This window comes from Danio rerio, chromosome 17 (assembly GCF_052040795.2).
Source record: "Danio rerio strain M-AB ecotype USA chromosome 17, GRCz13ab, whole genome shotgun sequence".
Classification (NCBI taxonomy): Eukaryota; Metazoa; Chordata; class Actinopteri; order Cypriniformes; family Danionidae; genus Danio; species Danio rerio.
Window position 1 is genome coordinate 1,471,627 of NC_141037.1, and position 26,853 is coordinate 1,498,479.

A 26,853-nucleotide genomic window follows, 5' to 3' on the forward strand; every position below is an offset into this window, starting at 1 on the left:
GTGTGTGTGTGTGTGTGTGTGTGTGTGTGTGTTTGAGTGTGTTTGAGTGTGTGTGTGTGTGTGTGTGTGAGTGTTGTGAGGCCTCAGGCGCAGGATCCCGCCGATGCCGCCATGAGCAGGAATTCTCAGACGTGGCCTGTGAAGCAGTGTAATTGGTGTTCACTCACGCACAAACACACACTTACACATGTGGGGTCAAAGAAAAACAGCAGCGAGGCCAAAGAGAGAAACATCCCTGCAGGAAAGAGCCGGAAACCATGAGCGTCTCCAAAACACTCCACACACACACCAACAATAGCTTCTGTACGGCTCATTAGATTAGCCTGCGCTCGGGGACGCCACTGACCACAAACACACACACACACACACACACACACACACACACACACACACACACACACACACACACACACACACACACACACACACACACACACACAGACACAGACACACACTAATAATGCTCAACCTGTCATTACTGTGCTTTCTGGACATCCTACACTATAATATTATATGGGAAGTCTTTCCATAACAGTGGTTTGTTCTGTAGTCATTCCTTCATTTTCCTTCGGTTTACTCCTTTTATTCATCAAGGGTTGCCACAGCGGAATGAACCGCCAACTATTCCAGCACATGTTTAACACAGCGGATGCCCTTTCGTCTGCACAAATAAACTTGAACTGAATTACTGTGCTATTATTGTGGTTTTGGGACATTGATCATGGTGCAACTTAGTGTCATGATGATTACCGGATTCAAGGTAAACCACGTTCAACCACAGCGGAATGAACCGCCAACTATTCCAGCATATGTTTTATGAAGCGGATGGCCTTCCAGCTGTAACCCAGAGCTGGGAAACACCCATAAACATGTTTTCACACACTAAATATTGCAATAATGTAAATATTTCTAGGAGGAAATGCAAATATTTCTAGGAGGAAAAGCAAATATTTCTTCGAGGAAATGCAAATTTTTCTAGGAGGAAATGCAAATATTTGTAAGAGGAAATGCACATATTTCTAGGAGGAAATGCAAATATTTGTAGGAGGAAATGCAAATATTTCTAGGAGGAAATACAAATATTTGTAGGAGGAAATGCAAATATTTCTAGGAGGAAATGCAAATATTTCTTGGAGGAAATGCAAATTTTTCTAGGAGGAAATGCAAATATTTGTAAGAGGAAATGCAAATATTTCTAGGAGGAAATGCAAATATTTCTAGGAGGAAATGCAAATATTTGTAGAAGGAAATGCAAATATTTCTAGGAGGAAATGCAAATATTTCTAAAAGGAAATGCAAATATTTCTAGGTGGAAACACAAATAGTTCTTGGAGGAAATGCAAATATTTCTTGGAGGAAATGCAAATATTTCTTGGAGGAAATGCAAATATTTGTAGAAGGAAATGCAAATACTTTTAGGAGGAAATGCAAATATTTGTGGGAGGAAATGCAAATATTTCTAGGAGTAAATGCAAATATTTGTAGGAGGAAATGCAAATATTTCTAGGAGGAAATGCAAATTTTTCTAGGAGGAAATGCAAATATTTGTAAGAGGAAATGCAAATATTTGTAGGAGGAAATGCAAATATTATTAGGTGGAAATGCAAATATTTCTAGCAGGAAATGCAAATATTTCTTGAAGAAAATTCTAATATTTCCTGGAGGAAATGCAAATATTCACACACACACACACACACACACACACACACACACACACACACACACACACACACACACACGCACACACGCACACACGCACACGCACACACACGCACACACACACACCAATTTAACTTCCAATTTAATTGATCAATCCCCCTATAGTGCATGTGTTTGGACTGTGGGAGAAACCGGAGCACCCGGAGGAAACCCACGCCAACACAGGGAGAACATGCAAACTCCACACAGAAACACCAACTGACCCAGTCGGGACTCGAACCAGCAACCTTCTTGCTGTGAGGCCACAGTGCTAAGTAATGAGCCACCGTGCCACCCATATTTGTGGATTATTGCATTAGTAAAGACTCTCTGAAATCAGGATGAACACATCAGGTGCCAACACACAACATTAAATGCTCATTAAGATGTAAAAAATGAGGCCTCCAACTAAAACGTCTAAAATAAAACAAAAATCCAAAACAAGACTTAAGCTTTAACACACTCTCACTCATTCTCACACACCGACTCAAGACGAACACACACACACACTTACATTCCCATCGGTGACCTGCTGAACCTTCCCATCATCCTCTGCTTCTGTTCCTCTGACTGATGCATAAGCAGTTTTTCCTCCGCCCGCTGCGCCTCTCCTTAAGTCCATTAGTTCCAGGAGGCAGCACACATTTAGCGGCGGGCCAAGAGGCCAACGCGGGAATTTGGATTGTTGGTAAAACAGGGCATATTTGACGCTAACCCAGAGTAAACACAGAGGCCCGCTTTCACTTGCCCCGCCCCTTTTTTACAGCTCATCACTTCCTGTCTGTCCGGCTCTCACAAGAGTGTGTTTCATGTAACAAGCAGAGTGTGTTGAGCAGACATGACGCAGCAGGTTTACAACTCCTAATAACACGTCTGTCTTCACTGAATAACATCAGGCACAACAGCCAATAATCTCTACAAAGCCCCTGAGGATGCAGGGTGACGCGGATAATATGAGATCAGAGGGAAAATAATATTTCAGTGCTTTTGCATTCACTTGTAAAAAACTTCAGCTTTCTCTCAAACAAGCACTGTGTTACTCAGAGACACCTCCATTCATCTGTGCAACATCAGGAACAGCTTTCTTGAGGGAGCTGCAAATGCTTCTTGGGGGGAAATAAGCACTTTGTGGAAGAAATGTAAAAGATTCTAGGGGGAGTGCTTTTTTTTGTGGGGAAAATGCAAACATTTTGTGTTTAAGCAATTTTTTTGGGAAAACGTAACATTTTGTGGGGGCATTTCTTAGTGGAAGCGTAAACATTTCTTAGAGAAAAAGCAAACATTTTGTGGGGGAAATGCAAATAATTTGTGGGGTAAAGATAAAAGACTCTTGAGGGAACTACAAATATTTCTTAGAGAAAATGATCATATTTCTTGTGGATAAACGCAAACATTTTGTAGGGAAACAAAAATATCTTAGAGGAAATGAAACTGGGAATATTTAAAAGACTCTTGGGGTAAATACAAATATTTCTAGGATGAAATGCATACATTTTGTAGGGGAAATGCAATCATTTCTTTGAGGAAATGCAAGTATTTCTATAAGGAAACGCAAATATTTTTTGATGGAAGTGCAAATATTTCTTAGAGGAAACGCAATTATTTACTAGAGGCAATGCAAATAATTCTTAGATGGAATGTAAATAATTCTAGGAGGAAATGCAAATAATTCTTAGATAAAATGTAAATAATTCTAGGAGGAAATGCAAATAATTCTTAGATAAAATGTAAATAATTCTAGGAGGAAATGCAAATATTTCTTAGATGAAATGTAAATAATTCTAGGAGGAAATGCAAATATTTCTTACAGGAAATGCAAATAATTCTTAGATGAAATGTAAATAATTCTAGGAGGAAATGCAAATATTTCTTACAGGAAATGCAAATAATTCTAGGAGGAAATGCAAATATTTCTTAGATGAAATGTAAATAATTCTAGAAGGAAACGCAAATATTTCTTAGAGGTAATGCAAATAATTCTTAGATGAAATGTAAATAATTCTAGGAGGAAATGCAAATCATTTTTTAAAGGAAATGAAAAATATTTCTTGGAGGAAATGCAAATACTTCCTAGGGGAAATGAAAATATTTCCAGGAGGAACTGTAAACATTTCTTAGGGGAAACTGAAATATTTCTATGAGGAACTCAAATATTTCTAGGAGAAAACACAAATAGTTCTTGGGGCAAATGCAAATATTTTTAGAGGAAATGCAATTATTTCTTAGAGGAAAATCCAAACATTTTGTGTAGAAAAGGCAAATATTTATTGGGGAAAATGCTTATATTTTTTGGTGGAAATGCAAATATTTTTAGGAGGAAATACAAATATTATAGGAAAAGAAACTATTTCTTAGAGGAAATGAAAATATTTGTAGGATGAAATGAAAAATATTCCTTGGAAGAAATGCAAATATTTCTAGGTGGAACTCAAATACTTCTTGGAGAAAATGTAAATATTTTAAGGTGGAAATGCAAATATTTCTAAAAGGAAATGCACATATTTTTGTGAAGGAAATGCAAATATTTCTAAGAGAAAATGCAAATATTTCTGGGAGGAAACATAAATAGTTCTTGGGGCAAATGCAAATATTTCTTAGAGGAAATGCAAATATTTGTAGAGGAAATGTAAATATTTGTAGAGGAAATGTAAATATTCTTGGAGAAAATGCTAATATTTCTTGAAGGAAAGGCAAATATTTCTAGGAGGAAATGCAAATATTTATCAGGAAAAATCCAAACATTTTGAGGAGAAAATGCAAATATTTCTTGGGGAAAATGCAAATACTGTTTGGTGGAAATGTAAATATTTCTAAGAGGAAATGCAAATAATTCTTGGAGGAAATGCAAATAATTCTTGAGGGAAATGAAAATATTTGTAGGATGAAATGAAAAATATTTCTTGGAGAAAATGCAAATATTCCTTGGAAGAAATGCAAATATTTCCTGGGGGAAACACTAACATTTTGTGGGGAAAATGCAAATATTTATTGGGGTAAATGCAATTATTTGTAGAAGGAAATGCAAACATTTCTTAAGGGAAACGCAAATATTTCAAGGAGGAACTCAAATACTTCTTGGAGAAAATGCAAATATTTCTAGGAGGAAATGCAAATATTTCTAAAAGGAAATGCAAATATTTTTAGGAGGAAACGTAAAAAGTTCTTGGGGCAAATGCAAATATTTCTTAAACGAAATGCAAATATTTGTAGAAAGAAATTTAAATATTTGTAGATGGAAATGCAGATATTTTTTGGAGGAAATGCAAATATTTCTAGAAGAAACTCAAGTATTTCTACAAGTAAATGCAAATATTTTCAGGAGGAAATGCTAATATTTCTAAGAAGAAACACATACATTTCTTGAAGGAAATTAAAAGATTTTGTGGATGTAAAAATGTAAATATTTCTTAGGATAAATGCAAACATTTTGGGGGAATATGTAAAAATTCTGAGGACATTAACTGTTTCCTGTGGAACGTAAAAGATTCCTGGGGGATGAGCAGACATTTTGGGGGGAATTTGTCAAATTTTCTTTGTGCAAATGCAAAAGATCCTCTGGATTGTTCTCAGTCTCTCTGGATGCTGAAAATGAGCAGCTTTTTAGCGGGGTGTTTACCTGTTTGGCAGGTGAGTGTGGCAGCAGTTTTCAGGTGCTCCGCTGGCCTGTTTCAGGATCAGCTGTGTGTGTCACTGCAGTCTGGAGGATCTGCGCAGCAGGAACACACACACTGATCCAGAAAACAGCATCCGGCTGGCGGAGACGAGCTGCGGGTCAGCACTGAATCAGCAGGACAGAGACGCACACGTGACTCCAGCACACTTATATCACACACACACACACACATACACACACACATCAGTTTATTCACACACACACACACACACACGCACGTCTCTTTATTCATGAGGGCTCGCCACAGCGAAATGAACCACCAACTATTCCAGTATATGTTTTACACAGCAGATGCCCTTCTGGCTGCAACCCAGCACTGGGAAACACCCATACACACTCATTCACACACACACACACTCATACACTACGGTCAATTTAGTTGATCAATTCCCCTATAGTGCATGTGTTTGGACTGTGGGGGAAACCGGGGCACCCCGAGGAAACCCACGCCAACACGGGGAGAACATGCAAACTCCACACAGAAACACCAACTGACCCAGCCGGGACTCGAACCAGCGACCTTCTTGCTGTGTGCTGACCACTGAGCCACGGTGACGCCTCACAATTCATTATTGATTAATGAGCCTCATTGACTGCCTGCATTGTGTGTCTGAGTGCCCTGATGGCGTGCGGTTCGGGAATATGATGCTCTGATAATGCTGTGGATTCTCCTGAGTGTATGTTGGAAGCCATTCAGGAAAAGAAAAGTGGGAGATTTAGTTTCGTTGGCTCTTGCAGGAGCAGTAACAGAGCAGAGCTGCTGCCGTTTACACACATGCTTGACTTCAGAAGGACGAGGAATGAAACACACCAGCCGTGAAGCAGTATAGATGTGCAGACATAGCACAATAACAGACATTAATCTGACAGAGCTGCACTCATTTCTCCATCTGTGACAGTGTACACGACTGCAACAGGTAGGAAATCACACGTAGGTATCAGATATGTGGCAATATATGAGTTCATATTTTAATGTGACATACACAAAATATATGTCTTATACGTGTGCTGTGTTTATTTGTTATGTATATATAGACACTTTATTAGGTACACCTGTCCAGCTGCTCTTTAATGCAAGTTTCTAATCAGCCAGTCACATGGCAGCAGCTCACTGCATTTAGACATGGTCAAGATGATGGTCAAAGTGAGGATCAGAATGGGGAAGAAAGAGGATTTAAGAGACTCTGAGTGTGGCATGGTTGTTGCTGCCAGACGGGCTGCTCTGAGTATTTCAGAAACTGCTGATCTACTGGGATTTTCACGCACAACCATCTCTAGGGTTTACAGAGAAACAGAGGAAATATCCAGTGAGCGGCAGTTCTGTGGGCGCAAATGCCTTGTTGATGAGGTCAGAGGAGAATGGCCAGACTGGTTCCAGCAACAGTAACTCAAATAAGCACTCGTTACAACCGAGCTCTGCAGAAGAGCATCTCTGAACACACAACACGTCCAACCTTGAGGCGGATGGGCTACAGCAGCAGAAGAGCACACCGGGTGCCGCTCCTGTCAGCTAAGAACAGGAAACTGAGGCTACAATTCACACAGACTCACCAAAACTGGACAATAGAAGATTGGAGAAACGTTGCTGCTCTGATGAGTCTCCATTTCTGCTGACACATTCGGATGCTCGGCTCACAATTTGGCCTCAACAACATGAAAGCATGGATCATCCTGCCTTGTATCAGCGGTTCAGGCTGGTGGTGGTGGTGTAATGGTGTGGGGGAGATTTTCTTTGGGTCCATTAGTACCAATTGAGCATCAACGCCACAGCCTACCTGAGTATTGCTGCTGACCATGTCCATCCCTTTATGAGCACAGTGTCTCCATCTTCTGATGGCTACTTCCAGCAGGATAACGCAGCATGTCATAAAGCTCAATCATCTCAGACTGCTGAACATGACGATGAGTTCACACACCAAAAACACAGGCACACACAAACACACACACACCCACACACACACACCTAAACCCACAGACCCAAACAAAGACACTCACACACACAAATATGAGTATAACCAAACACACACACAGCCAAACACACACTAATAACATGTGCACACATCTACACACACACACACACACACGAACGCTATATACTACATTATAAGACAACAGGAGTGTTAAACGCCCTTAATAAAGAGTGAGAGAACAGCCTCAGTGTGTATGGGCTCATATTTGGGTAGGAAATGTGACGGAGCCGCAGAAACTGCTGAATAAATACGGCAGGAGAGTGAGTGTCTGTGGCGCAGTGTTTGCTTTAGCTCCAGTCCACACAAAGCTCACATTGATCAACTTCCTCTCTGAATATTGTCACGGAGGGAAAATGACGCTCAGGTTAACGGCAGAAACGCTCTCAATGCATCTCTGTGCCGCAGCTGAATGAGTGCATTAAGACGCAGAGCTGAAACGGCGGTTCTGAGGACATCGGCGAAACACATCTGACGTACAACGATGCAAACATCACGCTATTTGAATTAAGGCTGGGCAATATTGCAAAATAAATATCACGATATTATCTTTCATATCATTCATTCATTTTCTTTTCGGCTTAGTCCCTTTATTAATCTGGGGTCGCCACAACGGAATGAACCACCAACTTATCTAGCACATGTTTCATGCAGCGGATGCCCTTCCAGCTGCAACCCATCCCTGGGAAACATCCCTACACACTCATTCACACTCATACACTAGTCAATTTTAGCTTACTCAATTCACCTGTACCACATGTGTTTGGACTGAGGGGGAAACCGGACCACCCGGAGGAAACCCACTGTAAGTGTAAGACTCTTAAATGTGATAAATAAAATGTTACAAAGTGTGTGCAATGGTAAAGCGTAAATACTGAACAATCAAAGCAAACTTTAGGGTGTGAATGATAATAATACAGTAAAAGTGAGTTTTGCATAATAGGTCTCCTTTAAAATATAGGTGTATCTAGACATTAGAGGTGTGAACCTATACTGGTCTCACGGTTCGGTTCGGTTACGATTATCATGCCATCGATTCAGTTCAATTCGATATCTCGGTGCATCACGGTGCATTGACGATGCTTTCCATATATAGTGTTATATTTTAGGGGGGAGGCTATAACATGCTGTCTGTATAAACACACAGACACACAGCACCACACTGTCTCATATTCAAACACATACACAAACATACACAGCATCAAACAAACACACACACACACGCACACACACAAACAAACACACTTAAGCCCTTGCAACAGGGAGAGCTCGCGCTGAGCGGAGCAGAAAAACGAAAAAAATAAGCACTTTTCCGACGGTCCCTTACTGAGAGCTCCTCTCAGCGCGAGCTCTGCCGGCTAAAGTAAACGCAGACTGCGAGGGCTTAAACGGAGCAGTGCTCGTAATGTCGAGCGAAAAAAAGAAAGACAGCTGTGAAACATAACCAGCTTTGTCTTTCTGTAGGAAACACACTAGATCTTTTTAGGGTAAGCGTTTTTTGAGTTTTTGCCGTCTATCACTGAATGCGTGTCAGGAAAATTGAAAACAAAACCAACTGAACCGCGCTCATTTCTGGCGCCCTCCTGGATATACAGCGCCATTAGCATTTGCCTATGGTGCCTATGCCACGGGCCGCCCCTGAGTTGGCTGAGTGTTGTAAATAACGGCGCTCACCTCCCTGACGACAGAGCGCATGAGATAAATGACGTCACTACATAATAACTTATGGTTAAGTTAAGGTCATTAAATTATGGTTATTACTGAATCGATACCGAATTGTCCGTGTCTGCATTGCGGTGCAACGAAGAAACAATTAATTTTGACACCCCTACTAGACGTAGCCAAATAATAAGCGATCAGCATATGGCCATACTGTGATCGTCAGACACCATTGTTTACTCATTCCCATGTAAATTCCGCATGTGTAAAACCCCTGTGAAAAATAGGCCCATCAGAACACAAAGCAGACTGTTGCGTGACTCACAGGCCACGCCCTCATCATTTGCATGCATTTTAGGCCACGTTCTACCAGTCTGTGGATCAATTGGTCCCAGGCACAAGAAATCATTAATTATTTCCGTTTTGCTCAATATCTGAGTCTGAATAATCTTTTATTTTAAAAAATCTTTTATTTGAAAAATTACTGCATTCTCTCTCGGTCACCTGAGTGCCCAAATTTAACCCACAAGCAGAAAAATGCATAAGAAACAGACGTCTTTGCTAAGAGGAAAATACCCATGAACAACCAAGGAATAGATTCGCAACCCATTCAGGTGACAAATCAGGTGAATCCAGCACAGGGATGGGCAAACTTAATCCTCGAGGGCCGGTGTCCCTGCAGAGTTTTGTTCCAACACAAGTCAAACACACCTGAACAAACCAATCAGTGTCTTCAAGATCACTTGAACTCTATAGAGAGGTCTGTTTGAATAGGGTTGGAGGTCAACTATGCAGGACACCGGCCCTCCAGGATCAAGTTTGCCCACCCCTGAGCTAGCATGTCTATGCATGAAGATCATGATCAAATAATGGCGCCTTTTAGGGGCCGTTCACATATTGCGGCTTTTCTATGGTTCACGCAAGTTCGTTATTTCCAATAGTGTGGCTTGCGCACAAAATCGGTGTGACCCTTTTAGACGCACACAGTTGAATAAATCCTGTGAGCACATTACGATTCACATGACAAGAACTGACCGATCAGCTTCAGCTTGTATGGAATATACACATTTCGATAGACTAATCATCTTAGGGTGCTTTCACATCTGTGGTTCGCTTCATTTGGTCTGGACCAACGGTAATAAATGATTCATTGTTGCATTTTCTGCCGTCTTTGGGTCGTTTTCACACCACACTGCTGGCTTTGGTCCGAACCAGTTGAAACGAACCAAAATGCAGTCATCTGACAAAATCCACATCTCTCATTGGCCAGATGTTGTGGAACATATTTCCTAAACTGCTTATCGATTGGTCAGAATTCACGTGCAGGAAAATGCCAATAAACTCCCGCAAGTAAACAAAACCGGCAGACATAAAATGTCGTTTTTACTCTGGAGAGACGACTGCGCAGCTGATTGTATTCAGGGCCGGAGCAAGCTGAACTGCCACTCTAGGCAGAGGATGATCACGGCGCCGTCAACCCCAATGTGAAAACGAAAGTGACCGATTATGAAAATGAAGTGAGGTGTCGCGGACCTCTTTTCCGGCACACTATGCGCGGATATAACTGAGGACGCGCTGGTGCTGAGGAAGGGAGGGAGGTGTCGCGGACACTGCACTCTTTATTCTGCCGCCCTATGCGTGGATATAAATGAGGACGTGCGGGTGTTGCGGACCTTAATTCTGCCACCCTATGCACGGATATAACTGAGGACAGGCGGGTGCTGATGGAGGTGTCACTGACGCTGCCCTCTCTATTCTGTCGTCTATGCGCGAATATATCTGAGGACGCGGGGGGTAAGGGAGATGTCGCGGATGCCGTCCTCTCTATGCTGCCGCCCTAGGCGGCTGCCTAGGTCGCCTCTATGGACGCGCCGACCCTGATTGTATTCCTGTATTCCTGATTTTTTCTGTTTTCTTTTAACCTCCTCTACCACGCTACTGTCCTCCGATGCAGTAGCTAAATTCAAACCTTTCAAGAATATTTCAGTTAACTTCATGCATTTAGCAGCATTTGATTTTAGAGCCCTCTTTTTTCTGGTACTTTCTCTAACAATTAGCTTGTGTTGTACTTGCTTTTTGTTCTTGCCAGATTTAGGTTTTGTCCGGGTAACCTCTGATTGGGTCAGATTGGGGTGGCAATCATCATCAACACCATAATTTCACATCATGCAAGAGATAAAAGCTGGCTGCGTGTAAAAACAATGCATATTTAAAAAAAAATTAAATAAAAAAAGACCTGACCGGCCAACATTTGAAAAATGGACCGGCCCTTCTGGCATTTGCCAGAATTGACAGATGGCCAGTCCGCCCCTGAATGACGTCAGTACATAATAACCAGTTACAGAACCGATACCAAGTTGTCAGCATCTGCATTTTGACACCCCTACTCATCATGACACAAAATGCAGGATATACAGATTACAAATCAATTCAGCTCCACCCTGTAAAGACATACAGTATGTTAAATTGTATCTTTTGTTAATTTATTAAACATCATCTGCTCTTGCAGAGATTGATATTAAATCCTGGCTGTGTTTTCTTTGACGTTATATCTTCAAAATACAACACAATGCATATCTGTTGGGCTCTTGTGTAGTTTAATCATAGTTTAGCCTACATCATTCATTCATTCACTCGTTTTCTTTTCGGCTTAGTCCCTTTTTTTCATTAGGGGTTGCCACAGCGAAATGAACCGACAATTATCCAGCAAGTGTTTTACACAGTGGATGCACTTCCAGCTGCAACCCAGCACTGGGAAACACCCATACACACTCATTTACAAACACACTCATACACTACGGTCACTTTGGTTAATCAATTCCCCTATAGCGCATGTGTTTGGACTGTGGGCTAAACCGGAGCACCCGGAAGAAACCCACACCAACACAGGGAGAACATGCAAACTCCACACAGAATTGCCAACTGACCCGGCTGGGACTCGAACTAGTGACCTTCTTGCTGTGAGGCGACAGTGCTAACCAATGAGCCACCGTGCCACCCTAGTTTAACCTTCATTTTATGGATGTTATCCACAACACCACTCCTGTGTGTGTGTCTGTGTGAGAGAGAGATAGAAAGCAAACTGCAAACATCATAGCAGAGCTCATTAATATTCACGACCAATCCGAATATGGTCAATTAGGAGCTTCTGGTTCTAGGGGTATTTATTGGGGAATTAAATAGGCATAAAAAAAATTTCTGGGAAATTGACCTTAATCACAAACCTGCAATGTGGATATCAGAGAACAGTTTAACTTACTGAATCAATGCAGTATATGGCACCTTAAAATAAAAAAGCATGTGTCCTGCATGCCCAATATGACGTCTGTAATACCACTTCATTATTATTTGTCCACGATGTATCCCACTCTTCTTGCCACTTATTTAAATATGTGACATCCATTAATGACACCATCCAGCATTTCCATTGTGTGCATGCTTATATTAGCGCAGACTGAATCAGCAACGAGCCTCGGAGATCAAAGCAATCAGAGCTTTTATTCTCATTTAAATGTCCATCTGTAAGGCCGACGCTTCAGCGATTATGGAGCAACACAATGGCTAATCTACAAACTCGGCAGCTAATGCACATGCCATTATTTAGGTTCTGTTTGGGGGGCTCGTCCGGGATAATTAGCTATTCGTTGGCAATGGGAACACAATGCCGTTTGACACAAAAGCACAATGGCTTCATTTAAGGTGCCTGATATATTCTGTGCTGGAAGTGGCTCAAATGTGTCACGGGCAGAATGGTGTAATAGTATAACATGCCTAGCAACAGTAACATTGCTTTTGGGCAATGCACGCACTGCACTGCAATGCAATAAATGCTATAACATGTAATAAAATACAATGCAATAACATGCAATTAAATAAAAAAATAAATAAAATAAAATGCACAGCAAAGCAATGCAATAAATGCTATGACATGTAATGAAATGCAATGCAATAAAATACCATGCAATAAAATTCAATGCAATAAAATACAATTCAATTCAATAATATGCAGTTATTTGTTTTCTTTAAATAAATAAATCAAATAAAATGAAACAAAAAACTATTTATGTACTTCCTGGACATGCCATTATTTAGGTTCTGTTTGGGGGCTCGTCCGGGATGGTGGTAAAAATGGCTTAAATATGTCACAGGCAGAATGCTCTAATAGCATAACATGCCCAGCAACAGTAACATTACATTTTGCAGCACATGCACAGCAATGCAATGCAATGCAATAAATGCTATAACATGCAATAAAATTAAATTCAATAGCATCCAATAAAATATAATGCAATACAATGACATGCCATAAAATAAAATTCACTGCATCAACATGCCCTAAAAAAATTATTCAATGCAAAAACATGCAATAAAATAAAAAGAAATTGCATAAAAAAAATAAAATATAATGCAATAAAAATAATAAAAAATAATATATATATATATATATATATATATATATATATATATATATATATATATATATATATATATATATATATATATATATATATATATATATATATATATATATACATATATATATATATTTTTTCATTTCACTTTCTTGTCGGCTTAGTCCCTTTTTTAATCTGGGATCGCCACAGCGGAATGAACCGCCAACTTATCCAGCAAGTTTTTACGCAGCGGATGCCCTTCCAGCCGCAACCCATCTCTGGGAAACACCCACACACACACTACGGACAATTTAGCCTACCCAATTCACCTGTACCGCATGTCTTTGGACAGTGGGGGAAACCGGAGCATCCGGAGGAAACCCACGCAGAAACTCCAACTGAGCCGTCGTTCGAACCAGCGACCCAGCGACCTTCTTGCTGTGAGGCGACAGCACTACCTACTGCGCCACTGCCTCGCCCCTATAATATAATATAATATAATATAATATAATATAATATAATATAATATAATATTTACATCCTACACATGCCATTTTTATCTGTGTTCTGTTTAGACCAGCCATGCCCAAACTCTGTCCTGGAGGGCCGGTGTCCTACAAAGATTAGTTACAACCCCAATTAGACAAACCTGGGCTAGCTAATCAAGCTCTTACTGGGATTTCTAGAATCGTGATCTGCAGGACACCGGCCCTCCAGGACTGAGTTTGGACACCCCTGGTTTTAGAGGCTCGTCTGGTATAATTAGCTATTCGTTTGCAATGGGAACACAATGGCGTTTGACACACAAAAACACAAAGGTTTCATTTAAGGTAACTGATATATTCTGTGGTGAAAGTGCTGAAATGTGCCATTGGCAGAATGGTGTAATAGTATAACGTGCCTAGCAATAGTTACATTCCATTTTAAGCACATGCACACTGCAATGCAATGCAATAAACGCTATAACATGCAATAAAATTCAAAGAAATAGCATGCAATAAAATATAATGTGATTCAATGACATGCACTAAAATATGATGCAATGCAATATTATGCAATAAATTAAATTAAATTTCATGAAAATGAAATAAAAATATATTTGATTTACTTCCTACACAAGCCATTATTTGTGTTCGGTTTGGGGGCTCGTCTGGGATAATTAGCGGTTCCTGTGCATTGGGAACACAATGGCGTTCGCCACACAAAAGCACAAAGGCTTTATTTAGGGTGGCTGATTTATTTGGTGATGAAAATGGCTCAAATGTGTGACGGGCAGAATGGCGTATTAGTATCACGTTCCTAGCAACAGTAACATCACATCTGGGTGGCACACGCACAGCAATGCAATGCCATTACATGCAATAAAATGCAACTCAATAAAGTGCAATGCAATAAAATATTGTTTAACGCATTTACCTCCTGCACATGCCATTATTTAGGTTCTACTGGGGGGTGGTCTGGGGTAATTAGCTATTCGTTGGCTATGAGAACACAATGGCGTTCGACACACAAAAGCACAATGGCTTCATTTAAGGTGCCTGATATATTCTGTGGTGAAAATGTTTAAATGTGTCACAGGCAGAATGCTCTAATAGTATAACGTTCCTAGCAACAGTAACATCACATCTGCGCAGCGCAAGCACAGCAATGTAATGCAATAAATGCTACGACATGCAATAAAATCCAATGCAATTAAATAACATGCAATAAAATAAAATAAAATAAAATAAAATATAATAAAATAAAATATAATAAAATAAAATAAAATAAAATAAAATAAAAATTAATTAAATTAAATAAAGGAGTTTGCATGTTCTCCCTGCATTCGCGTGGGTTTCCTTCGGGTGCTCCATTTTCCCCACAGTTCAAACACATGTGTTACAGTTGAATTGGGTGGGCTAAATTGTCCGTAGTGTATGAGTGTGTGTATGAGTGTGTGTGTGAATGTGTGTGTGGATGTTTTCCAGAGATGGGTTGCGGCTGGAAGGGCATTCGCTGCTTAAAAACTTGCTGGATAAGTTGGCGGTTCATTCCGCTGTGGCATGAAAATTAATGAATGAAAATAAAATAAATTAAAATAAAATAAAAAATATAATAAAATAAAATTATATTGCTATTAGATTCTATTGCTATTCATTGGCTATGAGAACACAATGGAGTTCGACACACAAAAGCACAATGGCTTCATTTAAGGTGTCTGATATATTCTGTGGTGAAAATGTTTAAATGTGTCACGGGCAGAATGCTCTAATAGTATAACGTTCCTAGCAACAGTAACATCACATCTGGGCATCACTCGCAAAACAATGCAATGCAATAACACACAATAAAATAAAATAAAATTCAATGTAATTAAATAACAAGCTATTCAATAAAATGCAGTGCAGTAAAATAATATATATAAACAAATTAAAATAAAATAATTATAATAGTATAATGTGCGTAGCAACAGTAACATCACGTCTGGGCAGCACACGCACAGCAATGCAATGCAATTACATGCAAAAAAATAAGATATACACATTTTATTATTTACTTCATGCACATGCCTTTATTTAAGTACTATTTGGGGGCTCGTCCGGGATAATTAGCTATTCGCCTGCGATGGGAACACAACATGCGATAAAAAAATAAATGCAACTAAATGTAACTGAAAAATTCAATGTAATAAAAAAATATGATAATTTTTTTATGTATCTACCTACTGCACATGACATTATTTAGGTTCTGTTTGGGGGGGTCATCTGGGGTAATTAACTATTTGTTGGTGACACAAAATCACAAAGGCTTCATTTAGGGGGGTGCCTGATATATTTGGTGGTGAAAGTGGCTCAAATGTGTCACGGGCAGAATGCTGTAATAGTATAACGTGCCTAGCAACAGTAACATCACGTCTGGGCAGCACACGCACAGCCATGAACCCTCCAGGGTAAGCGGAAATTGGTTTTATAAGCGCAGAAAGGCCCTTTGTAAACAATGTGTATATCTGAGATCTCAGACGTCCTTTCATGAAAGTGAAGCGGCTCTTTGTAAAAGTGTTTTTCTTTGCGCTGAGGGCACAAGGGCGGCAGTCTTCCTCCTTAACGCGCCGCTCGCAGGCAGAGGAGGCTGTGTTGACAAGCAGGGTTTACTCATGGAAAAAGCCCACAATGTGCACTCTGTTCAGAGACCGACTTTGGATGCTAGTCAGCGCAGAACAAAGCCAGCTCAGTCCAGCGGCCCCTGTGTGCCTTCTTTTGGGGTAAGCCCTCTGGTTTAACATCGATTTTCAGTATAGTTCACGTGAAGAGAAACAATGAGCCAAACTTCTGGCTGCAGCGCCGGCTGAGACTTCAGTGCCGCACTGAATGAGAGTCTGGAAGTGTCAAAACGTGAAACACTAAGCCTGGCTCCAGCTATGACATGACAGACGAGCCAAAATGACATTCAAGGTGGGCAATGCAATGAACTAAAATGCTATAAATTGAAACAAAACAAATTAAAATGCTATAAAAAATGCAATAAATCAACATTTTTTTAATGTTTAATTTGAAAATTTTCAGACAGATAACGTTTAAAACTTCAATTCTAATAATGTTTGCAGAATGGTCCAATGCAACGCTGTGTTAACATTCATATGATGCTTTTTGTTAACATCTAAAACATTTAAAGAATAGGCCTGACCAATCAGAAATGTACAGCCAACTGACCAATCAGAACAGAGATAAGCCTTCTGACAAAGTGGAGAAAAAAACACCTGACCAATCAGAGCAGAGTTCAGCCAACTGACCAATTAGAACAGTGTGGAGAATTCTGGCCAATCAGAGTAGAACCATCTGACCAATCTGAACACAGTAAAATCTTGTCAAATTGAAGTACATTTATTTGACCAATCAAAACAGATTTGAGCCAACTGACCAATGAGAATAGACTGAAGCCAATCATAACAGATTTCAGCCAATAGAGTTCAGCCAACTGACCAATCAGAACACATATCAACCAACTGACCAATCAGAACACAGTGAAGCCTTCTAACAAATCAGAGAAAAACCATCTGACCAATCAGAGCAGAGCACAGCCAACTGGCCAATCAGAATCAAGGGTCCTTCGGACAAATCAGAGAAAAACTATCTGATCTATTAGAGCAGAGTACAGCCAACTGGCCAATCAGAATTGACTGAAGCCTTCTGACAAATCAGAGAAATACCATCTGACCAATGATAGGAGAGTTCAGCCAACCGGCCAATCAAAACAGAGTGGAGTCTTCTAACCAATCAGAAGAGATATCAACCAACTGACCAATTAGAACGCAGTGAGGCCTTTTGACAAATCAAAGAAAAACCATCTGACCAATCAGAGCAGAGCACAGCCAACTGGCCAATCAGAATCGAGTGGCCTTCTGACAAATCTGAAAAATACCATCTGATCGAGTTCAGCCAACCGACCAATCAAAACAGAGTGGAGTCTTCTAACCAATCAGAGCAGAGTTCAGCCAACTGACCAATCAGAGCAGTGTTTAGCCAACCTGACCAATCAAAACAGAGTGGAGCCTACTGACAAAACAGAGAAAAACCATCTGACCAATCAGCAGAGTTTAGCCAACTGACCAATCAGAACTGAGTGAAGATTTCTGACAAATTGAAGTACAACTATTTGACCAATCAAAACAGGCTTCAGCCAACTGACCAATCATAATAAAGTGAAGACTTCTGACTAATCAAAGAAAAACCATCTGACCAATCAGAACAGAGTGAAGCCTTCTGACTAATCAAAGAAAAACCATCTGACCAATCAGAACAGAGTGAAGCCTTCTGACTAATCAAAGAAAAACCATCTGACCAATCAGAACAGAGTGAAGCCTTCTGACTAATCAAAGAAAAACCATCTGACCAATCAGAACAGAGTGAAGCCTTCTGACTAATCAAAGAAAAACCATCTGACCAATCAGAACAGAGTGAAGTCTTCTGACAAATCGAAGTAGAACCAGATGACTAATCAGAGCAGAGTACAGCCAACTGGCCAATCAGAACCAAGTGAAGCCTTCTGACAAATCAAAGAAAAACCATCTGACCAATCAGAACCAAGTGAAGCCTTCTGACAAATCAAAGAATAACCATCTGACCAATTAGAGCAGAGTTTAGCCAATTGGCCAATCACAACAGAGTAAAACCTTCTGACAAAGCAGAGAAAACCCATCTGACCAATCATCACAGTTTAGCCAGCTGACCAATCAGAACAGAGTGAAGGTTTCAGACAAATTGAAGAACAATTATCTGACCAATCAAAACAGGCTTTAACCAACTGACCAGTCAGAGCAGATTGTAGCCTTCTGACAAATCGGAGAAAAAACATCTGACCAATCAGCAGAGTTCAACCCACTGTCCAATCAGAACACAGTGAACACTTCTGACAGATCTGAGTAGAAACACTGGACCAATCAGAGCACACAAATCCTTCTGACAAATCAAAGAAAAAACATCTGACCAGTCAGAGCTAAGTTTAGCCAACTGGCCAATCACCACAGAGTAAAACTTTCTGAAAAATCTAAGAAAAAACATCTGACCAGTCAGAGCAGAGCACAGCCAACTGGCCAATCAGAACAGAGTGAAACCAGACCAGAGTATATCCAATCAGAGCAGAGTTCAGCCAACTGGCCAATAAGAACCGAGTGAAGATTTCTGACAAATTGAAGTACAATTATCTGACCAATCAAAACAGGCTTCAGCCAACTGACCAATCAGAGCAGATTGTAGCCTTCTGACAAATAGAAGTAGAACCAATTGACCAAACAGACCAGCCAACTGGCCAATCAGAACAGAGTGGAACCTTCTGGCAAATCAGAAAAAAACATTTGACCAATCAGCAGAGTTCAACCCACTGACCAATCAGAACACAGTGAACCCTTCTGAGAGATCTGAGTAGAACCATCGGACAAATCAGAGCACACAAATTCTTTCTGACAAATCAAAGAAAAAATATCTGACCAATCAGAGCAGAGTTTAGCCAACTGGCCAATCACAACAGAGTAAAACCTTCTGACAAACCGAAGAAAAAACATCTGACCAATCAGAGCAGAGTACAGCCAACTGGCCAATCAGAACAGAGTGGAACCTTCTGACAAATCGGACAAAAACCATCTGACCAATCAGCAGAGTTCAGCCAACTGGCCAATCAGAACACAGTGAACCCCTCTGACAAAACTGAGTAGAACCACCTGACCAATCAGAGCACACAAATTCTTCTGACAAACCAAAGAAAAAACATCTGACCAATCAGAGCAGAATTCAGTCAACTGGGCAATCAGAACAGAGTGGAACCTTCTGACAAATCTGAGAAGAACCATCTGACCAGTCAGAATAGTGTGTAAAATTCTGGCAAATCAGACTACAACCATGTGACCAATCAGAGCAGAGTTCGACCAACTGACCAATCAATCAACCAACCAGATTTTAGCTCTAACTTGCCTCCAACACATGAATGGATGTTTCTAGAAAGCCTAGTAAGAGCTTGATTAGCTAGCCCAGGTGCGTCTAATTGGGGTTAGAGCTAAAATCTGCAGGACACTGGACCAGGAGGACTGAGATTCACTAATTCATAAACATCTAAAACACAACCTTTTCAATTATGCGCGCTTATATGCTTTTACTTTTATGAGTGTCAATATACAGTAGATGGTTATATTTGCACATCTGTATGAGATTTCATTATATGTTGCATGCAAAGATTCTAAGTCAGTAGTCTATGAGGATCTGCAGTTCTGCTTGTATTCACAGCATGGGATGTTTTTTTCTTCTGTCTGTGAGATTTGCTGGACCTGCTGTATATCCGATCGATAACACATGTGCGTGGAGTCATGAGCGGATACCTGATCACATGTGCGCCGTATGTGGCGGAAAGCTGCTTCTCCTTTCAGGGATGACTCTGTTATATAAGCTCCACACACACACTGAAGCGTTGATAACAAACAGACACTCATGCAAAACAAGCTAATGATCAACAGATGTGTTCTTGAGTAATCGGCACACAAGCAGCGCTCAGTGTTTGGTTGCTGGAAGGGGCGTCACTGTACTGTAAGAAACCGTGTTTACTGTATTACTGGGAAAACTCGCCGATTCAGATTCGCTTTTGACAGATGCTGAGATTAAACATGGTTTCTTTAACTAGACAAATCTGAACTCTCAGCCAATCACTTTTCATTCAGAGAAATGAACAACACTCCTACATCGGCTAGAAAGCTAATAAAACATCAACAGTTTATTTTGCATTACTATTAAATAAATATGGAGAATGTCTTAATATAATCTGTTAGGAGAACAAAACTGATGTGTTATTTAAACTGGGAGTAGAGCCATCTGACCAATTAGAAATGGGCTATTTGAACAAATATGGCGGAGTGAAGCTATCTGATAAATCGAAGTAAAAGAGGGCTACCTGGCCAACTAGATCCAAACAGAACCATTAGAGCAGATTGAAGCCATCTGGTTAATCAGAGCAGAGGAAGGCCTTTTGACCAATCAGATCAGAGGAGAGTCATCTGACCAACTAGAGTAGGGCTATTTGACCAAACTGAGCAGAGCGGAGCCATCTGGACAATCAGAGCAGAGGAGGGCAAATTAGACCAATCAGAGCAGAGTAGAGGTGTCTAACCAGTCAGAGCAGATTCAATCAGCATTGAGTATGACCATTTGACAAATTAGAGCAGAGCAGCACCAATCAGAGTAGAGTGCTGCCACTTGACCAATCAGAGCAGAGTACTACCGTCTGACCAATCAGAGCAAAGTAGATCCAATCAGAGTAGTGTACAGCTACCTGAAGAATCAGAGAAGAGTAGATCCAATCAGAGTAGAGTACAGCCATCTGACCAATCAGAGCAAAGTAGACCCAATCAAAGTAGTGTACAGCTACCTGACCAATCAGAGCAGAGTAGATCCAATCAGAGCAGAGTACAGCCATCTGACCAATCAGAGTAAAGTAGTTTAAATCAAAGTAGAGTTCAACCATATGACCAATCAGAGCAAAGTAGATCCAATCAGAGCAGAGAACAGCCATCTGACCAATCAGAGCAAAGTAGATCAAATCAGAGTAGAGTACAACCATATGACCAATCAGAGCAAAGTAGATCCAATCAGAGCAGAGAACAGCCATCTGACCAATCAGAGCAAAGTAGATCAAATCAGAGTAGAGTTCAACCATGTGACCAATCAGAGCAAAGTAGATCCAATCAGGGCAGAGAACAGCCATCTGACCAATCAGAGCAAAGTAGATCAAATCAGAGTAGAGTACAACCATGTGACCAATCAGAGCAAAGTAGATCCAATCAGGGCAGAGAACAGCCATCTGACCAATCAGAGCAAAGTAGATGCAATCAGAGTAGAGTACAACCATGTGACCAATCAGAGCAAAGTAGATCCAATCAGAGCAGAGAACAGCCATCTGACCAATCAGAGCAAAGTAGATCCAATCAGTGTAGAATACAACCATGTGACCGATCAGAGTAAAAACAATCAGAGTAGAGTTCAACCATCTGTCAATCAGAGCAGCATTCAGCCAATGAGAGTGAAGTACAGATGTCTAAACAACCAGAGTAGATTAAATTGGCAATGAGTATGACCATTTGACCAACCAGAGCAGAGAAGAACCAATCAGAGCAGACTACAGATGTCTAAACAGTCAGGGCACATTAAATCGATTATGAGTATAACCAGTTGACCAATTAGAGCAGAGTAGAGACAATTAGAGTATAATACAGCCATCTGACCAATCAGAGTAGAATAAAGCAGAGTACAGCCATGTGCCCAATCAGAGCAATGTACAGCCAATCAGAACAGAGTACAGCCATCTGGCTAATCAGAGCAAAGTAGAGCCAATCAGAACAGAGCACCCCCATCAGAGCAAAGTACAGCCACCTGACCAATCAGCGCAGAGCAGAGCTAGTCAGAGCAGAGTGCAGACACCTGAATAATCAGAGCAGAATAGAGCCAATCAGAGCAGAGTACAGCCATCTGACTAATCAGAGCATAGTAGAGCCAATCAGAGCAGAGTACAGGCATTTGACAAATCACAGCAAAATACAGCCAATCAGAGCAGAGTGCAGACACCTGAATAATCAGAGCAGAATATAGCCAATCAGAGCAGACTACAGCCATATGACTTATCAGAGAATAGCAGAGCCAATCAGAGCAGACTACAGCCATCTGACTTATCAGAGAATAGCAGAGCCAATCAGAGCAGAGTACAGACATTTGACAAGTCAGAGCAAAATACAGCCAATCAGAGCAGAGTACAGCCATCTGACCAATCAGAACAAAGTAGAGCCAATAAGAGCAGAGTACAGCCATCTGACCAATCAGAGCATAGCAGACCCAATCAGAATAGAGTACAGCCATCTGACCAATCAGAGCAAAATAGAGCCAATCAGAGTAGAGTAAAAACAATAAGAGTAGAGTACAACTATCTGACCAACCAAAGCATAGTAACAACAGAGTAGAGTACAGCCATCTGACCAATCAGAGCAATGTAGATTCAATCAGAGCAGAGTACAGCCATCTGACCAATCAGAGCAAAGTAGACCCAATGAGAGTAGAGTAACAACCATCTGACCAATCAGAGCACAATAACAACAATCTAAGTACAGTACAGCCATCTGACCAATCAGAGCAAAGTAAATCCAATCAGAGCAGAGTACAGCCATCTGGCCAATCAGAGCAAAACAGATCCAATCAGAGTAGAGTAACAACAATGAGAGTAGAATACAGCCATCTGCCAATCAGAGCAGCATAGAGCCAATCAGAGCAAAGTACAGATGTCTAATCAATCAGAGCAGATTAAATCAGCGATGAGTATAACCATTTGACCAATTAGAGCAGAGTAGACCCAATCAGAGTAGAGTACAACCATCTGGCCAATCAGAGCAGAGTAGAGCCAACCAGTGCACAATACATCCACCTAACCAATCACAGCAAAGTAGAACCAATTAGAAAAAAGTGCAACCAATCAGAGAGCTCTCAGAAAGGCTGGGGTTAGAAATGCTTCAGGTGCTGATTCTGCAGTGGATTATGAGAACATGTAAGTGTGTTGACTATAGATAGATGCTGATGTACTACAGGGGAACAACAACATTAATTTCAGGACTTTTGAATAATGAGATGATGAGTGTTACCTGCAGCTCTCTGGCACTGGCTGCGGTTGGAGAAGCTGAAGTGATCGTCGCAGCTCTGAGACGAACACACACACCCGTCAGCTGTCAGATTACAGCCAGAAAACACACACGCCGGGCTGGCAGCAGGACCAACAATCCTGTCCCTCTGTCTGTGGTCATGACGACGGGAGCCTGAGAGACAGACGACTACAGGTCAGACACCGCTACACACCATTAATAGATCTATAAACCATGATAGAACAGAGTATAATAGAATATAATACAGTTAAGCAGAGTTAAGTAGAATAAAACAGAATAGAAAAGAGTAGACTAAAATAGAACAGAGTAGAATAGACTAGAGTAGAATAAAATAGAACAGAACAGAGTAGAGTACAGATGTATAGAGTAGAGTAAACTAGAGTAGAAAATAACAGAGTATAAAAGAGAAGAGCAGAATAGAGTAACAAGCAGATACTGCTGCACCACCTACAATAGAGCAGAATAGAACAGAAAAGAAGAATAGAGTAGAATAAAGCAGAACAGAGTATAGAGTAGAATAAAATAGTGTAGAATAGAACAGAGTAGAGTAGAAAAGAGCAGAGCACAATAGAGTAAAACAGAGTAGTCGAATAGAAGTAGAACAGAGTAGAGTAAATATAACAGCGCAGAGTAGCATAGAGCAGAGAATAAATGTTCTACTCTATTCCTCTCTACTCTTTTCTACTTTATTCAAATTTTCTTTATTAAATTTTATTCTATTCTACTCTACTCAGTTCTACTGTATTTTATTCTTTTCTACTGTACCATATTATACTCTATTCTGATCTGTTCTCTTTTTATGCTACTTTGTTCTACTCTGTTTTGTTCTACTCTACTATTTTTACTCTATTTTATTCTACACTATTGTACTCTGTTATTCTGTGTTCTATTTTACTAGACTCTGTTATATTCTACAATACTCTATTCTACTCTATTCTATTTGACTTGACTGTACTCTATTTTACTTTATTCTTCTCTACACTGTTATATTTTACTGTTTCACTCTATTCTTCTCTTCTCTACTCTACCGTTCTAGTCTGTTCTTCTCTACTCTACCGTTCTAGTCTGTTCTTCTCTACTCTACCGTTCTAGTCTGTTCTTCTCTACTCTACCGTTCTAGTCTGTTCTTCTCTACTCTACCGTTCTAGTCTGTTCTTCTCTACTCTACCGTTCTAGTCTGTTCTTCTCTACTCTACCGTTCTAGTCTGTTCTTCTCTACTCTACCGTTCTAGTCTGTTCTTCTCTTCTCTACCGTTCTAGTCTGTTCTTCTCTACTCTACCGTTCTAGTCTGTTCTTCTCTACTCTACCGTTCTAGTCTGTTCTTCTCAACTCTACCGTTCTAGTCTGTTCTTCTCTACTCTACCGTTCTAGTCTGTTCTTCTCTTCTCTACCGTTCTAGTCTATTCTTCTCTTCTCTACCGTTCTAGTCTATTCTTCTCTACTCTACCGTTCTAGTCTGTTCTTGTCTACTCTACCGTTCTAGTCTATTCTTCTCTACTCTAAAGTTCTAGTCTATTCTTCTCTACTCTAATCTACCGTTCTACAATATTCTTCTACTCTATTCTACTCTACTGTTCCATTCTATTCTCCTCTGTTCTACTCTAGTTTATTACTGAGTCTAGTTTATCCTGCACTATACTACTCTGTTCTATTCAATTTTTTTTCTATTTTACTGAACTCTTCTCTTTTCTATTCTGTTTTATTCTATTCTACTCTACTCAGTTCTACTGTACTCTATTTTAATCTACTGTACCATATTATTTTCTTTTTTATGCTACTGTTTTGTTCTACTCTATTTTATTCTACACTATTCTACTCTGTTCTACTCCACTCTGTTATACTCTGTTCCATTTTACTCCGTTATATTCTACTCTTTTCTGTTCTACTCTATTCTATTTGACTTGACTACCCTATTTTACTTTAGTAGAATGAAGCAGAGAATAGAGTAAAACAGAGTAAAGTAACAAGAGAGTAGAACAGAACAGAGTGGAGAAGAATAGAATAGAGAAGAGTAGAATAAAGTAGAACAGAGTAAAGCAGAAAAGAGTAGAATAGAACAGAGTAGAGAAGAATAGAATAGAATAAAATAAAATAGAATAGAGAAGAGTAGAGTAGAATAAAGTAGAACAGAGTAAAGTAGAACATAGTAGAATAAGTAGAACAGTAGAGTATAACAGTAAAGTAGAATAGTTGAGAAAAATAGAGTAGAAGAATAGAGTAGAACAGTAGAGTAGAGAAGAATAGAGTAGAAGAAGAGTAGAACAGTAGAGTAGAGAAGAATAGAGTAAAACAGAGTAGAACAGTAGAGTAGAGAAGAATAGAGTAGAATAGAGTAGAACAGTAGAGTAGAACAGAGTAGTAGAATAGAGTACAACAGTAGAGTAGAGTGAAGTAGAGTATAGTAGAGAAGAATAGAGTAGAACAGTAGAGTAGAAGAATAGAGTAGAACAGTAGAGTAGAGTGAAGTAGAGTATAGTAGAGTAGAGAAGACTAGAGTAGAAGAATAGACTATAACAGTAGAGTAAAGAAGAATAGAGTAGAATAGAGTAGAACAGTAGAGTAGAGAAGAATAGAGAAGAAGAATAGAGTAGAACAGTAGAGTAGAGAAGAATAGAGTAGAATAGAGTAGAACAGTAGAGTAAAGAAGAATATAGTAGAATAGAGTAGAACAGTAGAGTAGAAGAATAGAGTAGAATAGAGTAGAACAGTAGAGTAGAGAAGAATAGAGTAGAATAGAGTAGAACAGTAGAGTAGAGAAGAATAGAGTAGAATAGAGTAGAACAGTAGAGTAGAGAAGAATAGAGTAGAATAGAGTAGAACAGTAGAGTAGAGAAGAATAGAGTAGAATAGAGTAGAACAGTAGAGTAGAAGAATAGAGTAAAATAGAGTAGAACAGTAGAGTAGAGAAGAATAGAGTAGAAGAATAGACTAGAACAGTAGAGTAAAGACGAAAAGAGTAGAATAGAGTAGAACAGTAGAGTAGAGAAGAATAGAGTAGAATAATAGAGTAGAACAGTAGAGTAGAGAAGAAGAATAGAGTAGAACAGTAGAGTAGAGAAGAATAGAGTAGAATAGAGTAGAACAGTAGAGTAGAAGAATAGAGTAGAATAGAGTAGAACAGTAGAGTAGAGAAGAATAGAGTAGAATAGAGTAGAACAGTAGAGTAGAGAAGAATAGAGTAGAATAGAGTAGAACAGTAGAGTAGAGAAGAATAGAGTAGAATAGAGTAGAACAGTAGAGTAGAGAAGAATATAGTAGAATAGAGTAGAACAGTAGAGTAGAGAAGAATATAGTAGAATAGAGTA

General features: G+C 39.9%; 2 protein-coding genes across 7 annotated transcripts in view; both read right to left on the reverse strand.

The window, feature by feature from the left end:
• arhgap11a (Rho GTPase activating protein 11A) overlaps nucleotides 1-26,853 on the reverse strand; it is a 1,047,489-nt gene that overhangs the window by 187,790 nt on the left and 832,846 nt on the right. The window lies entirely within an intron of this gene.
• LOC141378483 (cysteine-rich motor neuron 1 protein) overlaps nucleotides 1-26,853 on the reverse strand; it is a 98,724-nt gene that overhangs the window by 42,092 nt on the left and 29,779 nt on the right. For 4 of the 6 annotated variants that reach the window (XM_087289947.1, XM_087289946.1, XM_087289949.1 and 1 more), the window contains exon 3: nucleotides 23,530-23,700. In XM_087289947.1, the coding sequence (XP_087146073.1) occupies nucleotides 23,530-23,700 (171 nt within the window). Of the gene's footprint in view, nucleotides 1-2,212; nucleotides 2,482-23,529; nucleotides 23,701-26,853 lie in introns of those variants that run through there. The other 2 variants (XM_087289950.1, XM_087289951.1) reach the window with 1 other exon arrangement.